General features: G+C 48.7%; 1 protein-coding gene across 3 annotated transcripts in view; it reads right to left on the minus strand.

The window, feature by feature from the left end:
• Positions 1–9614: 9614 nt before the first annotated feature.
• The window catches only part of TIMP2 (TIMP metallopeptidase inhibitor 2), a 73230-nt gene continuing 66188 nt past the window's right edge, over positions 9615–16656 (minus strand). For all 3 annotated transcript variants that reach the window (XM_055243048.2, XM_063617378.1, XM_055243049.1), the window contains exons 4-5: positions 14094–14218; positions 9615–12486 (exon numbers count right to left, since the gene is read on the minus strand). In XM_055243048.2, coding sequence (XP_055099023.1) covers positions 12289–12486; positions 14094–14218 — 323 coding nt within the window. In that variant the 3' untranslated portion in view covers positions 9615–12288. The remainder of the gene's footprint in view (positions 12487–14093; positions 14219–16656) is intronic.

Below are 16656 nucleotides of genomic sequence, written 5' to 3' on the forward strand. Positions count from 1 at the left end.
TTTCTGAGGTGGAGTCTCACTCTGTCGCCCAGGCTGGAGTGCAGTGGTGCCATCTCAGCTCACTGCAACCTCCACCTCCCAGGTTCAAGCAATTATCGTGTCTCTGCCTCCAGAGTAGCTGGGATTACGGGTGCATGCCACCACACCCAGCTAATTTTTGTATTTTTAGTAGAGATGGGGTTTCGCCATGTTTGGTCTTGAACTCTTGGCGTCAGGTGATCTGCCCACCTCAGCCGCCCAAAGTGCTGGGATTACAGGCGTGCGCCACCGCGCCCAGCCTCCCGGCCTTTTCTCTTGTTTCGTTTTGGTAAACTATATTAGTTTAATACCTCTCCCGCATCGATGGTTGGAATTCCCAACCTCAATCATTTTGGGGGCTCTCTGCCTCCTTTGAATTGGACAGATTTCCAGGGGTTTACCCAGGCTCCAAAGAGCTACTCCAGGCAGCCGGCTGTTTGGGGAGGTGCACCCTGGTCTTCTAGTCTGTGGATTCCCTGCATCAGTCCCCTGGTACTGCTCTCAAGCTCAAGGGGCACCTCAGCCATATGTGCCCTAGGCTGGCAGAGGTCCTTCCCCTGAATGCAGCTGGGCAGGATGCCACCCTTTCCACAATAAGTTTGCTCCCAGGGATTCCCCCAACACACGCACACATACATTCTCTCTTACATCCTCACACACACTCACACACCCCACCACACTCACACACTTTCAAAACCCACCGACTCTCACGCTCACACTCGACAGCCCTTCCCCTTGCTCCGTCACCTCCCTCCAAGTCCCAGCCCCACACAGCCTCCTGCAGTCCCAGCCCCCTTGGTGCCAGCCATCTCTGGTGCCAGCCATCTCCCCCAAAATATCCACCCTTCTGGGCTCCTTTCTGCCCAGAGGGACCTGAAGGTTCCCTAGGAAGCACTTGCTAAAGGGCTCCAGCCCCCGACTCCTGGGGAAGAAGGCTCCAGGCCTCTGCCACACAAAGCCTTCACTGTTCTCTTGGGGCTGGCACCCCTTCCTGTGGCCCTGTGGCACCAAACAAATTGATTCGTCCAGCAAATATTTCTTATTTCCTCTGTTCCACATGCTGGTGAGCGAATCAACCCTGGACTCTCCCCATAAAGGACTTAAGAACATGCAGGTCATGAACAAATGAACACACTTGCATAATTATTATTACCAATGGTGACCAGGCCAAGAGCAGGATGAGGTGATGGAGAATACCTTGGCCTGGGGCATCGGGGAAAACTCTTGCGCGGATGCGCTACCTCGGTTGAAAGTGGGAAGATGGGGAGAGGCCGGCTGTAAGAGGAGCAAGGGAAGGAGGTTCTGGAATGAGAGAAGAGCATGAACAAAATGCCCGAGACAGGAGCGAGCTTGGCACCTTCAAGAAAATAAAGAGGAGAATCACTGAACCTGGGAGGTGGAGGTTGCAATGAGCCGAGATCGTGCCACTGCACTCCAGCCTGCGAGACAGAGCGAGACTCCGTCTCAAAAAAAAAAGAAAAGAAAAGGAGGCCATTGGGAGGGCTGAGGCTGGAGGGGTGGACCACGTGCCCCACAGACAAGAGGTCCCAACTATAGATGAAGCACTCAGGCTACAGACAGGTGAGTGGTGCCTCGGGTGAGAGGCAAGTTTGTCTCCATAGGTCATCCTGCTACATGGAATTCTCCAGAATCCCCTGCAAAGGTGTAGATGGGCTGGGCGCAGTAGCTTGCGCCTCTAATCCCAGCACTTTGGGAGGTCGAGGCAGGCGGATCACCTTGAGGTCAGAAGTTCAAGACCAGCCTGACCAACATGGTGAAACCCTGTCTCAACTAGAATACAAAAATTAGCTGGGCGTGGTGGCATTTGCCTGTAATCCCATCTACTCAGGAGGCTGAGGCAGGAGAATTGCTTGAACCTGGGAGGTGGAGGTTGCAGTGAGCCGAGATCACACCACCGCACTCCAGCCTGGGTGACAGAGCGAGACTCTGTCTCAAAAAAAAAAAAAAAAAGGTGTAGATGGCTTATGCTTTGTGATTTTCAATGTGATTTTGTAAAATTTTTTTTCCAAATTATAGGTCTCTTATTGCATCATCTAAATATCACGGATAGGTCTGAGGAGTCATCCAACATTGTGTTTCTGTAGCTGGACAACTTTTAGAACTTCCTCAGCAGCCTGCACAACTGTTCCTTTTAGGAGATGTAGACAGCACCCCAACATTTTCTGATATCCTTGTTTTTAACTGTTGCTGCTTGCTGAATCAGAGCAGCTGAATTTGAACAAGACTGAAACAAGCTCAATGTCATCTCCTTCAAAGATTAATTCGACATTCTAGGCTTGAGATACTGAATAAGCAACACCTGGCCTCATCCGAACCCTGCAGATGGATGTTCCACCCAAGATGTTTTGGATTTCAACAAGAGTCGTGTTCTCCTGGATAACAACGTTTCTGGGGGAAGTGAGCACCCACAGAGCTCATCTCGTAATGGAACCCAGGGCAACCCCTTTGACCATGCTCCGTACACGAGTACGAACAGTCCCAACGGCAGCCGGCTCCCTTCTGTTTCCCCACCATTTGTCAATCCGGAGCCTCTTTTCCCTTCCAAGGAGACTGAGTTCTACAATGACGTGATTAATGTCCCTCCTCACGGCTTGGCGAGGTGGCTCACACCTGTAATCCCAACACTGGGAGGCAGAGGCAGGCGGATCGCTTGAGGCCAGGAGTTTGAGATGAGCTTGGTCAACATGGTGAAACCATGTCTCTACTAAAAATACAAAAATTAGCCAGGCGTGGTGGCATGTGCCTGTAGTCTCAGCTACTAGGAAGGCTGAGGCAGGAAAATTGCTTGAACCTGGGAGGCAGAGGTTGCAGTGAGCCAAGATCGCGCCACTGCACTCCAGCCTGGGCGACAGGGCGAGACCCTGTCTCAAAAAAATAAATTAAATAAATAAATAAATAAATATAGTCCCTCCTCAGGGCTCTTCTCAGGCCCTTCCCAATAACTGTGTTTTCCTTTAGAATAACGTTGACCTTTTCTGGAATATCCACGGGTTGGTTGCTGGGAACGGTCTTCATTCTCACAGTAGATGTGGCAAAGACAGCTGTTCTATTTTTTTAATATAACTTCCAGGCATCTTAACCTTGGAATTTTGAACATATTAGGAAGTGTCTTTCCATGAATATTGTAAATTGTCAGGCTGGTCTAACAAGGCGGTTTTGGAATTCTACTTTGGGAGGTGTAGGAAGAATAACTTTAGAGCTGACCAACCCTCAGACACTGCTGGTTGGCATGTAAAATGGTGCAGTCACTGCAGAAAACAGGACAGTGCTTCCTCCAAAAGCGAAACATAGGACTACTATACATACTATCTCTATATAAACTGTGTATATATACACTATGTATACAGTATAGACATAGTGTATAGATAGTATAGACATAGTATATATACATAGTATAGACATAGTATATATACATAGTATAGACATAGTATATACGTAGTGTATATATGTAGTGTATATACATAGTATATATACAGTACATATACGTAGTATATACATAGTATATATACAGTACATATACGTAGTATATACATAGTATATATACAGTACATATACGTAGTATATATACGGTACATATACGTAGTATATACATAGTATATATACGGTACATATACGTAGTATATACATAGTATATATACGGTACATATACGTAGTATATACATAGTATATATACGGTACATATACGTAGTATATACATAGTATATATACGGTACATATATGTAGTATATACACATATATACTATGTATGTAGATATAGATACTATCTATATAATTATGCTCCCAGACTTAATTATTGCAATACAATTTTATTTGTGTACTATTATGTATAATTATATTGTAATTTCATTATTTATTTTTGAGACAGAGTCTTGCTCTGTCACCCAGTCTGGAGTGCAGTGGCGCCATCTCAGCTCACTGCAACCTCCGTCTCCCGGGTTCAAGGGATTCTTCTGCCTCAGCCTCCCGAGTAGCTGAGATTACAGGTGTTGCGCCACCACGCCCAGCTAATTTTTTGTGTTTTTAGTAGAGATGAGGTTTCACCATGTTGACCAGGCTGGTCTCAAACCCCTGACCTCAGGTGATCCACCCTCCTTGGCCCTCCAGAGTGCTGGGATTCCAGGCGTGAGCCACTGCGCTTGGCCTGTATTGCAATAATTATACATAATACTGTGTACATACATATATACTGTATATATAGATATATAAATATATAGTAGTTTAGATATATATATGCTGAATCAGAGAAGCTGAATTTGAAACAAGCTTAATGTCCTTTCCTTCAAAGATTAATGTTGAATTAATTAATGTAGGTTAATGTTGAATATACATATATGGCTCTACATATCTATAGTAGATATATATCTACATATATCTACAGTGTATAGATATCTATATACATATACTAAGTGTGTGTGTGTATATATATACCAATTAAAAGCAGGGACACACATATTTGCACACCCATGTTTATAGCCACATTATTCACAATAGCCAAAAGGCGGAAGCAACCCAAGTGTCTACTGATGGATGAATAGATAAACAAAATGTAACAGATACAATGGAATATTAGCCGTGAAAAAGAAGGAAGCATGGATCCATGCTATAATACCAATGGACCTTGAAGACGTGCTAAGTGAGCTGGACATAACATAGGTGGAATCATGCAGGATGATGGAATATTTAGAACAGGCAAATCCATAGAGACAGAAAGTAGACTGGAGGTTACCAGGGGCTAGGAGGAGGAGGGCGGGGGTTATTGCATACTGGTTACAGAGTTTCTGGGGGGTGGTGAAAAAGTTTTGGAAATAGTGGTGATGGCCATAAAAACATTGTAAGTGTAATTAACTGAATTGTACACTTAAAAATGGTTAGAAGGCGGCCAGATGCGGTGGCTCATGCCTGTAATCCCAGCACTTTGGGAGGCTGAGAGGGCAGATCATGAGGTCAAGAGATCGAGATCATCCTGGCCAACATGGTGAAACCCCGTGTCTACTAAAAATACAAAACTTAGCTGGGTGTGGTGGCATGCCTGTAGTCCAGCTACTTGGGAGGCTGAGGCATGAGAATCGCTTGAACCCAGGAGGTGGAGATTGCAGTAAGCCAAGATTGTGCCACTGCACTCCAGCCTGGGTGATAAAGCGAAACTGTCTCAAAAAAAAAAAAAAAAATCTATGGTCATAGCAAATTGCCTATCATAAAATTGATGCTACCAAAATATTGTAATTCCACTGTTTGGGTTTAATTTTTTTTTTTTTTTTTTTTTTTTTTTTTTGAGACGGAGTCTCGCTCTGTCACCCAGGCTGGAGTGCAGTGGCGCAATCTCGGCTCACTGCAAGCTCCGCCTCCCGGGTTCACGCCATTCTCCTGTCTCAGCCTCTCCGAGTAGCTGGGACTACAGGCGCCCGCCACCACGCCCGGCTAATTTTTTTGTATTTTTAGTAGAGATGGGGTTTCACCGTGATCTCGATCTCCTGACCTCGTGATCCGCCCGCCTCGGCCTCCCAAAGTGCTGGGATTACAAGCGTGAGCCACCGCGCCCTGCGGGTTTAATTATTTTTTAAAGTTAGATCAGGTAAAAATATCCATTAAAAATTAGGAGGGAAAAGATACTGCTACTATGCGTCCTATAACTAGGCTCAAATTCTCCCATCAGCTCCAAAGTATTTTATTTATTTTTATTTATTTTTTTGAGACCGAGTCTCACTCTGCCGCCCAGGCTGGAATACAGTGGCTCCATCTTGGCTCATTGCAACCTCCACCTCTGGGGTTCAAGTGATTCTCCCAGCTCGGCCTCCCGAGTGGCTGGGATTACAGGCGTGAGTCACTGCACCCGGCCAGCTCCAAAGTTCTTTAACCAGTCCTGGTGGCTCCCCAGCTCCACCACCAGGCCCCACGTCCCTTCAGATTGGATCTTGCAGGGTCTCTTGCTGCTTTTCCATGATGGGTGCACACATCTTGGTTGATGGGTTGAGGCTGACCTCACCTGTCCCCATGCATTTTTCTTTCACAGGGTAAACAAGACAGAGGAAATAATGGTGTCTAGTTGTGTCCCTAACAATGTCGTTACCCCATATGTGAGTCTACGAACTGATTTTTTCTTTTTCCTTTTTTTTTTTTTTTTTTTTTGAGACAGAGTCTTGCTCTGTTGCCCAGGCTGGAGTGCAGTGGTGCGATCTCGGCTCATCGCAACCTCCGCTGCCTGGGTTCAAGCGATTCTCCTGCCTCAGCCTCCTGAGTAGCTGGGACTACAGGCGTGCACCACCACGCCCAGCTAATTTTTTTGTTTTGTTTTGTTTTGTTTGTTTTTTGAGATGGAGTCTCGCTCCTGTCGCCCAGGCTGGAGCGCAATGGCACGATCTCGGCTCACTGCAACCTCTGCCTCCCGGGTTCAAGCGATTCTGCATCAGCCTCCCGAGTACCTGGGATTACAGGCGCCCACCATTGTGCCTGGCTAATTTTTGTATTTTTAGTAGAGACGGGGTTTCACCACATCGGCCAGGGTGGTTTTGAACGCCTGACCTCAGGTGATCTGCCTGCCTCGGCCTCCCAAAGTGCTGGGATTACAGGTGTGAGCCACCGTGCCCGGCCTAATTTTTGTATTTTTAGTAGACACGAGATTTCGCCATGTTGGCCAGGCTGGTCTCAAACTCCTGACCTCAGGTGATCCTCCCGCCTCGCCCTCCCAGAGTGCTGGGATTACAGGTGTAAGCCATGGCGCCCGGCCTACAAACTGATCTTAAATCATTTTCAAAGATCAGCAAAACGTGGATAATTGTTGAAAACAGATTATAGACACATGGAGTTGGTGATACCATTCTCTGCATTTTTGTATATGTTTTAAATTTTCCATAATGAGTTTAAGTCAAGTTTGACTTAAATGCATAAATATATGAAAAGGGTATAAATCACCTGGAGGGCTGCTTACTAAAACTCCAAATGTGGGCTGCAAATGCCACATAAGTTCATTTGTATGAAATGGAAAGTTTTGATATTATTATTATAGTATACCACTCAACCACTTTCCCTACATATTTGGACACACAGAAGAAACAATCCAAATATTTCTGCAGTAGATATTAAGTGGATCACATTTAATGTGACATTGGAGCAAACTTCAGATGTCGTAAGTTTGTTCTTGCTTTTTGAGCAGTAACTGCACACAGTAGGAAACACGATTCTTCTGGCTGCCCCTGGAATAACAGATTCTGCATAACAAAGTGTGCACATGGGCCAGGGGGCAGCTAACTGTTCAAATACACCATTAAAGAATGTCCATGGCTGGGCGCGGTGGCTCAGGCCTGTAATCCCAGCACTTTGGGAGGCCGAGGTGGGTGGATCACAAGGTCAGGAGATCGAGACCATCCTGGCTAACACGGTGAAACCTCCTCTCTACTAAAAATACAAAAAATTAGCCAAGCATGGTGGCAGGTGCCTGTAGTCCCAGCTACTTGGGAGGCTGAGGCAGGAGAATGGTGTGAACCCGGGAGGTGGAGGTTTCAGTGAGCCAAGATCGCGCCACTGCACTCCAGCCTGGGTGACAGAGCAAGACTCCATCTAAAAAAAAAAAAAAAAAAAAGTCCATATGGCGAAGCATTATGTGACTTTTGATTGAAGTTTGAATTATGATGGGAACGCCTTTCTCAGCACGAGGACAGGGTGGGGGAAGGGAGAAACAACCTGGAGAATAAGAGAGACCCGGGAGGCCAAGCACGGTGGCTTATGGGAGGCCAACACAGGCAGATCACTTGAGGCCAGGGGTTTGAGACCAGCCTAGCCAACACGGTGAAACCCCGTCTCTACTAAAAATACAAGAATTTGCCGGGTGTGGTGGTGCACACCTGTAATCTCAGCTACTCTCAAGGCAGAGGTTGCACTGAGCTGAGATCACACCGCTGCACTCCAGACTGGGCAATGGCGCGAGACTCTGTCTCAAAAAAAAAAAAAAAAAAAGAGAGAAAGAACGAAGGGGGAGCTTCAAACTCACTGTTCAAAGTGACCTTGGAGGAAAAAAAATAGTTATTTAAAAAAAGAGAGAGAGAGACCTAGGAGTCAGATCAACCAACTGCAATGGATGGATCTTATTTGGGTCTTGATTCAAACTCATAAACCACACAAAAGCGTCTATGAGACAGTCAGAGATGTCAGAACACTGACTGGATATTTGATAACATTGATGAATTCTAAGTAAGTTTTTGACGTGTGATAAAGCTATTTTGGATTTTTTGTTGTTGTTGAGACAGGATCTCACTCTGTCACCCAGATTGGAGTGCAGTGGTGCGATCTCAGCTCACTGCAACCTCCACCTCCTGGGCTCAAGAGATCCTCCCACCTCAGCCCCCTGAGTAGCTGGGACTACAGGCATGCACCACCACACCCAGCTAATCTTTGTATTTTTTGTAGAGTTGGGGTTTCTCCATGTTGTCCAGGCTGGTCTTGAACTCCTGGGCTCAAGCAATCCGCCCACCTTGGCCTCCCAAAGTGCTTGGACTACAGGTGTGAGCCACCGTACCTGGCCTGGAAAAAGGTTTTAAAAGTAGTTTTTATTTTTTGGCTGGGCGCAGTGGCTCACGCCTGTCATCCCAGCACTTTGGGAGGCCGAGGTGGGCAGATCACAAGGTGAGGAGTTCGACACCAGCCTGACCAACATGGTGAAACCCTGTCTCTACTAAAAATACAAAAATTAGCTGGGCGTTTTGGCAGGCACCTGTAATCCCAGCTACTCAGGAGGTTGAGACAAGAGAATCACTTGAACCCAGGAGGCGGAGGTTGCAGTGAGCCAAGATCGTGCCATTGCACTCCAGCCTGACTCCGTCTCAAAAAAAAAAAAAAAAGTAGTTTTTGTTTGTTAAACATATGTGTACTGGAATATTTATAAATGAGACTGCTTCATGCCTGGAATTTTTTCTTCCAAATAATTTCGTGAAGGGTGGGTGAAGGCTGAGTGTAGGTCTAAAGCTGGCCATGAAGCCCTCAGTGTCGAAGCTGTGAGACAGGTGCATGGCTCTGCGTGTCTCTGTAATAAAAAGCCAGAGGCATGTGCTGAATGAAGGGGACCCTCTCCTACGCTTCTGCCTCTTCATCCACCTAAGGAAACCACATTTGCTTTTACCCATCTCTGCCACCACGTCGCACTTTTCTTTTTTTTTTTTTTTTGAGACAGTTTCTCACTCTGTTGCCCAGGCTAGAATGCAGTGGCACAGTTATAGCTCACTGCATCCTCTGCCTCCGGGGCTCAAGTGATCCTCCTATCTCAGCCTTTTGAGTAGCTGGGACCACAGGCACATGCTACCACGCCTATTTTTTGTAGAGACGGGGTTTTGCGAAGTTGGCCAGGCTAGTCTCGAACTCCTCGGCACAAACGATCTACCCGCCTCGGCCTCCCAAAATGCTGGGATGTCAGAAGTGAGCCACCGCACCTGGTCTGCATCCCACATTTGACTCAGAGCTCACTGGCCTTGTTTCTCTGGAGGACACAGGGCGCCCCCTCCCGCCGGACGGGAGAGGCTCCTTGCAGAGGCTGAGCTAGGAAGTGGCCGTTCTGAACATCGGATACAGCCACACGGAGAGAGCCCATGTTCTCTTTGATAATACTGTTTATTGTCCACGGACCGAGCGATTGCTCAAGAATGATACAAAGCATCAGAGACATGCGCAGTCTGCTTGTCAACTTTCAACAACTCTTGTGTGTTTCCAGCACCGGAAGGTCTCAGACTTCATATTCCAGCATAAACACAGTGCTCCCCTCCCCCAAAAATCCAAACGAAAACAAAATCAACAGAGCTTTAAATTACGGCAGCAAGTCCAATATTTCTTAATACTTATCAAGCAAAGATTTGAAAATAACTACAATGTAAACTTTATTTTAAATATTTTGAGTTGCTTGCAGGATGAAAATAGGAGAAGAGAGCTGTGCTTAGAACATAACATATAAATTAAACGATGCCAAATGGAGAGACTTCTTAAACTATATATATATTGCCATTATTTACTGTGAAGGTATTTGAGCGGCTTCCTCTCTCAGCTGCCACCCAGCTCTTCTTAACCTGTTTTGTTTTCTGCTCAGCGTGGTTAAAAGACCAATGTGTGTGGATCGAATATAAAGGCCACACCTTTCAGACCGAACCTACTCAAAGATCCTTTACTTTGTAATAATTTGAACTGGAGAACCAAAGACGGGAGACGAATGAAAGCAAAGAACCAAGGAAAGACCTGAAGGAATCCACCTGCATAGGCCACGCGTTCCACTCTGGGTCAAATGCTTCCACGATGCAGAAACCTTATTTTAAAAAAGTGCAAGTCTAACACCTACCAAGGGTAATAAAAAACACAGCACAGGAATGATTACAGCTGATGTCAAAAACAAACCAAAACATTAAAAAAACAATCAGCAGAAACAGGAGTAAATGTTACATATGATATCACCATACAGGAAGCGAACGGGGGTGGGGTGTTATATGGGTTGGAGGGGTCTGGTGGAGTTGTATATACTGAAATCACATGGACTGGTCCATTATGACATCTTACCAACTTTAGATCACTGTACAGCATGAAAACGCCCGTGGGGCAGGGGCCGATTCCTGGATACCCTCCCATTCTGCCCTAGAAAGGGAAGTCATCAAGATCTGTGCTGACCAGGTCCCGGTGGGCATGGGGGCTGCAGGCCACTCGGGGGTCAGGAGTCTTAACAGGTGCTTTGGGGTTGCCGCTGAATAGAACAGGCTAAGGTGGCTTTGGAAGCATTTTGCAGGACCAGTCCCAGGCCGCCAAGCTTCGGTTTCATTGCGTGTGTATGTTTACATAATGTGCCTGTATATCGTCAGTTTATTTTACAACACAGGTGGGAGGAAACAAGAGATTCTCCTCATCATTACCGAGAAACTTCTTCCTATCCTAACCCCCACATCACTGTCTTCGGGAAACCACGTTGAGGGAATACATAGGTTCCCTAGTTCCCTAGGAAGTTTCTTAGCTAGGCAATCTTTGTCATTTAAGAAATACAAGCAGAAGTTGGTATATCTGCAACTCAGGTTCACCTATCATCTGAGAATTCATCTTTAGAAAAATAAGATGTCTCTTAAAACAGGCCAAAGTGTCCTGGAGGCTCAGAAAGAAGTGAGTGTGTCACCAAAGCCACCTACCTCCAAAATCCTTCCCTTCCTAGGCTGGACTTCTTACTACGCTTAGCTGGCGTCACGTGCAGAAAGCCCCATGCAGAACGATGGCTGTCAGTCTTTGAGGGAGGGAACACTAAGCCTGGGAGGGCTCAGCAAGACCCAGCTTTTTCTGTCCTCAGGATGTGCAGATGGGGAGCCCAGCCAGGCCCTGCACACAAGCCTGGATAAAGCAAAGCCGTGCAACTCAATCCAGGTGCCTGATGCCAGAACAGGCAAGAAGCAATGGCAACCGCAGCAGCTCAGGAAGGGACCTTGAGGGCAGCCACCGGCCCCAGACAGCAGCCTCAGGACAGGACCTCACCGATTCCCCCTGCAAGCTGGGGAGCAGGTGGGCGGGGGATGCAGGAGACTAAAAAGACTCAGCTGAGGCTGGAACGCAGCTCAGCTGGGGTTTCTCGCTCCCATTTCTACAAGGCTCAGAGGGAGGTTCCCACTGCAATTCTGAGGATTAATAGGATTGATGGGGCCCCTTCAAGAACAAGCCACTGGTTCCAGGCTGCCCCTGGATGTGGGGGGAGTCAGGTGCTGGGAGCTCATGGTGGGCACTGGGGCGATGGGGGCACTTGCCAGGGGCAGGGAGTGCTACACTAGGGCCAGAGGCGTGGAAGCTGCAGAAACCAAGGGCCATGCCCCTCTCAAGATGAAAGGGACCTGGTAGGCCTGCTACACAGTCTTGCAATGACCCTCAAAAGTTTCTGCAAAATGCACATTTCCAGGCCCTGCCTTAACCCAGCTGGGAGATCCCTAAGTGCTGCCTGCTCGGCATCTGTGACGGTGCCAAGGCAGGGACTGGGAGGGAAGCTGTGTGTCCCAGCCCTGCCTGCACCCAAGGATCGAAGCCCCAGACACATAGTGCCTGGCAGAGGGTGGATGGGATGAGGACCTTGGACCCACGTCTCCCTTCAGACCCACAACCATGTCTAAGAGGAGAAGGGGGGAGCAGAATCGTATTAATTTGGACCCATGGGATGAGTGTTTTATTCATGCTGTTTCCAGGAAGGGATGTCAGAGCTGGACCAGTCGAAACCCTTGGAGGCTTTTTTTGCAGTTGGCCACAGGGGTGTTGTAGGCCTGCTTATGGGTCCTCGATGTCGAGAAACTCCTGCTTGGGGGGCGCCGCGCCGCGGTACCACGCACAGGAGCCGTCGCTTCTCTTGATGCAGGCGAAGAACTTGGCCTGGTGCCCGTTGATGTTCTTCTCTGTGACCCAGTCCATCCAGAGGCACTCGTCCGGGGAGGAGATGTAGCACGGGATCATGGGGCAGCGTGTGATCTGGGGAGGGGCACACAGAGGCGGACGGAGTCAGGGACCCAGGAAGGGGTGGGCGGAGGCTGCTCCGAGGGCATGTCCAGAACCTGGCGATGTGCCTACCTGCGGTGTGCAGGGATGGCAGCCTCTCCCGAGACCCACAACTCCTGCAGGGGCTGGCCCGTGAGGGAGTCTTACCTGCAGGGAAGCTGTGCCCCGCCCACCACTGCCCCCCCTCCTACTGCAGGTGTGCTTCCCTTTGGGCCATCTTCTACCTTCCTGAGCAGGAGAGAATGGCCTCAGCTTGGCCCTCCCCTCTGGGGGACACAGCAACAATAATAAAAGGGCCTGGGTTTCCTGGAGACAGATTCCAGCCCAGTGAAAAGGCTGGGAATTGCGCAAGCTGAGCCCTGAGGTCATCGGCAACTAGCAACTTGGCCAAGGAACCCTGGGCTACAAGAGGATGACCGCCTTCACCACCATGGAAAGGAAAAGGAAGAACTTGCTTTTGATTTCATGCCACAGAGGAGTCTCACTTAACATACGTGTGGCTGGAGACTATGAGTTCGGAGCTCCTGTTTTGAACATGCCGAGAAGGGGCTGGCGGCCGTCAGGAGGGAGGGCAGCCCCAGGCAGCTCCCCAGGGAAGGCCAATCCCCACAGCCTCGCCAGAGTGTCCTGGTCCCAGACTCACTGGGAGTGACCCAGGGTGGGAGGTGCCCAGCACTCGGCAATGCTTCCTGCGGGGAGGGTGGGATAGGGTGCTAGGAGCCCACAGGGTAAGAGCCAGCCTGGGAGCCCTGGAGGCGGCGATCTCACCTTCCACAGCCACATCTAAGCGCTGCGCTGCTCCAGCTGTGCCTGGCACAGCCTCCGGGCTCATTGTAAGAGGAGCAGGTGTTCAGGTGTTCTCAACACACAGACCCCACGTAGACACCGACCCAGGTGTGAAAATGTCGGGAATGTTGGGAAAAGCGTAAGGCCTGCAGTGCCTTCTCATAAGCCACACAAGCGTTTGCACTTGCACATTTGTAGAAAATTATCCATGGGACCATATTCTCTCTCCCCATACAGCTCCTTTTTCTGGAAGCTACAGGTAACAGAGCTGAATTCATGCTCTTACTCTCAAATCTCCTAGCCTTCCAGACATCCCCCTCTTTTTTTGGGGGACAGAGTCTCACTCTGTCAACCCAGGCTGGGGTGCAGTGGTATGATCTCAACTCACTGCAACCTCCACCTCCCACATTCAAGCAATTCTTAAGCCTCATCCTCCCAAGTTGCTGGGATCACAGGCGTGCGCCACCTCACCCGGCTAATTTTTGTATTTTTGTAGAGGCAGGGTTTCGCCATGTTGGTGAGGCTGATTTCCAACTCCCGACCTCAAGTGACCTGCAGCGCCCGGCCTCCAGACATCCCTTGACAGAGGTGTGCCTCAGGGCTCTCCAGGGACCAGGGGCTCTGTCCCCAGCCAGACAGCCTTACTCTTGGGATGACTCTACCTTCCCAGAGCCTGGTCTTAAATCAGGAGCCGGGGATTAACAGGCCCTGGAAAGCCAAGGATCAAAACCCCTGCTGTCCATCTGGAGACGGTGGGAGGAGGCAATGCTCCAGCAGACGCGGGACCTGCTTACCTTGCACTCGCAGCCCATCTGGTACCTGTGGTTCAGGCTCTTCTTCTGGGTGGTGCTCAGGGTGTCCCAGGGCACGATGAAGTCACAGAGGGTGATGTGCATCTTGCCATCCCCCTCGGCCTTTCCTGCGGAAAGATGGGGATCACCAAGCTCAGGGAGAGGGACAAGTCCTCCTCCTGCCCAACTCCTCCACCCGGCGCAGGGGCACTGGGATTTCATTGTAACAATCCTGTGCACTGTCTATTCTGAGTTTAACATAATGGGTGGCCAGGCACGGTGGCTCACTCCTGTAATCCCAGCACTTTGGGAAGCTGAGGCGGGTGGATCTCGAGGCCAGGAGTTCCAGACCAGCCTGGCCAATGTGATGAAACCCCCTCTCTACTAAAACACAAAAAATTAGCCGGGTGTGGTGGCACACGCTGGTAATCCCAGCTACTTGGGAGGCTGAGGCAGGAGAATCGCTTTTGAACCCCAGAGGCGGAAGTTGCAGTGAGCCGAGATCACGCCACTGAACTCCAGCCTGGGTGACACAGCGAGAGTCCGTCTCAAAAAAATAAAAAGTGGGAAAAAAAAAAAGCCATAATGCATGTTCACTGATAGACAATCAAGAAAAAACTTCCTGGCCGGGCGCGGCGGCTCACGCCTGTAATCCCAGCACTTTGGGAGGCCGAGGCGGGTGGATCACGAGGTCAGGAGATGGACACCATCCTGGTTAACACGGTGAAACCCCGTCTCTACTAAAAATACAAAAAATTAGCCGGGCGTGGTGGCGGGTGCCTGTAGTCCCAGCTACTCGGGAGGCTGAGGCAGAATGGCGTGAACCCGGGAGGCAGAGGTTGCAGTGAGCCGAGATCGTGCCACTGCACTCCAGCCTGGGCGACAGAGCGAGACTCCATCTAAAAAAAAAAAAAAAGAAAAAAGAAAAAGAAAAGAAAAAACTTCCCTACTTTAATTACCCACAGCTAATATTTTGATATATTTCCTTCCAATATTCCACTATTGGTTTTGAGACAGTCTTGCTCTGTTGCTCAGGCCAGAGTACAATGGTATGATCATAGCTCACTGCAGCCTTGACCTCCCAAGCTCAAGTGATCCTCCCATCTTGGTCTCCTGAATAGCTAGGACTATAGGTGTGAACCACCACGCCCTGCTAATTTTTTATATTTTTTTTTTTTTTTTTTTTTTTGACGGAGTCTTGCTCTGTCACCCAGGCTGGAGTGCAGTGGCGCAATCTCGGCTCACTGCAAGCTCCGCCTCCCGGGTTCACGCCATTCTCCCGCCTCAGCCTCTCCGAGTAGCTGGGACTACAGGCGCCCGCCACCACGCCCGGCTAATTTTTTTGTATTTTTTTAGTAGAGACGGGGTTTCACCGTGGTCTCGATCTCCTGACCTCGTGATCCACCCGCCTCAGCCTCCCAAAGTGCTGGGATTACAGGCGTGAGCCACCGCGCCCGGCTAATTTTTTATATTTTTTTTGTAGAAATGGGGTCTTGCTATGTTACTCAGGCTGGTCTTAAACTTCTGCGCTGAAGTAATACCTCCACCTTGGCCTCCCAAAGTGTTAGGATTATAGGCATGAGCCACCACGCCTGGCCCCAATATTCTTTTAAATTAAATTTTATTCTAAAAAAAGGATAGAGACGATGTTTCACCATGTTGCCCACGCTGGTCTTGAACCGAGCTCAAGTGATCCTGCCACCTTGACTTCCCAAAGTGCTGGGATTACAGGTGTGAGCCACTGCGCCCGGCCAATATTCTCTTCTATGTGCATCTTCACACACAAAATGTCATGCAGTATGTAGATTGTATTGTTTACTGTTTTGTTTTTCACAAAATATTAATTCACAGTTGTTTCTCCCATTTGAGTTTAAACTTATAATTCTGCATTTTTCCATTATGAAGAGCCAAAGCATGGAATTTTTGAAAATTAGGAATCTGCTCTGAATTCCCTTCATCAGGCGTGATGAGCTGTGGCTTCTTTCTGTACTTCGGGCTCCCGACTCAGCTGCCTCCTTCCTTTGCTGAAGATACTACCTTGGCAACAGCCTTGGCGTTTTCCAAGCAGGAGGAAAAGAACAAAGGAGTGTGTTCCAGTGGCTGACAGAACCTAATGACAGCTATGGAAATCATTTAAAAACTCATCCCTCAGGCCAGGTGTGGTGGATCGTGCCTGTAATCCTAGCACTTTGGGAGGCTGATGTGGGCGGATCACTTGAGGTCAGGAGTTCGAGACCAGCCTGGCCAACATGGTGAAACTCCGTCTCTATTAAAAATACAAAAAGAAATAGCCAGGCGTGGTGATGCATGCCTGTAATCCCAGCTACTCAGGAGACTGAGGCGGGAGGATCGCTTGAACCCGGGCGGGGGGTGGTGGAGGTTGCAGTGAGCCAAGATTGCAAACTGCACTCCAGCCTGGGCGACAGAGCGAGACTCCATCTCAAAAAAGAAAATAATAAAAAATAAATAAAATAAAAACTAATCTTTCAGGCAGGGCACGGTGGCTTATGGCTGTAATCTCAGCACTTTCGGAGGCTGACGTAGGGACGTCACTCGAGGTCAGGAG

This window comes from Symphalangus syndactylus, chromosome 14, assembly GCF_028878055.3.
Source record: "Symphalangus syndactylus isolate Jambi chromosome 14, NHGRI_mSymSyn1-v2.1_pri, whole genome shotgun sequence".
NCBI lineage: Eukaryota > Metazoa > Chordata > Mammalia > Primates > Hylobatidae > Symphalangus > Symphalangus syndactylus.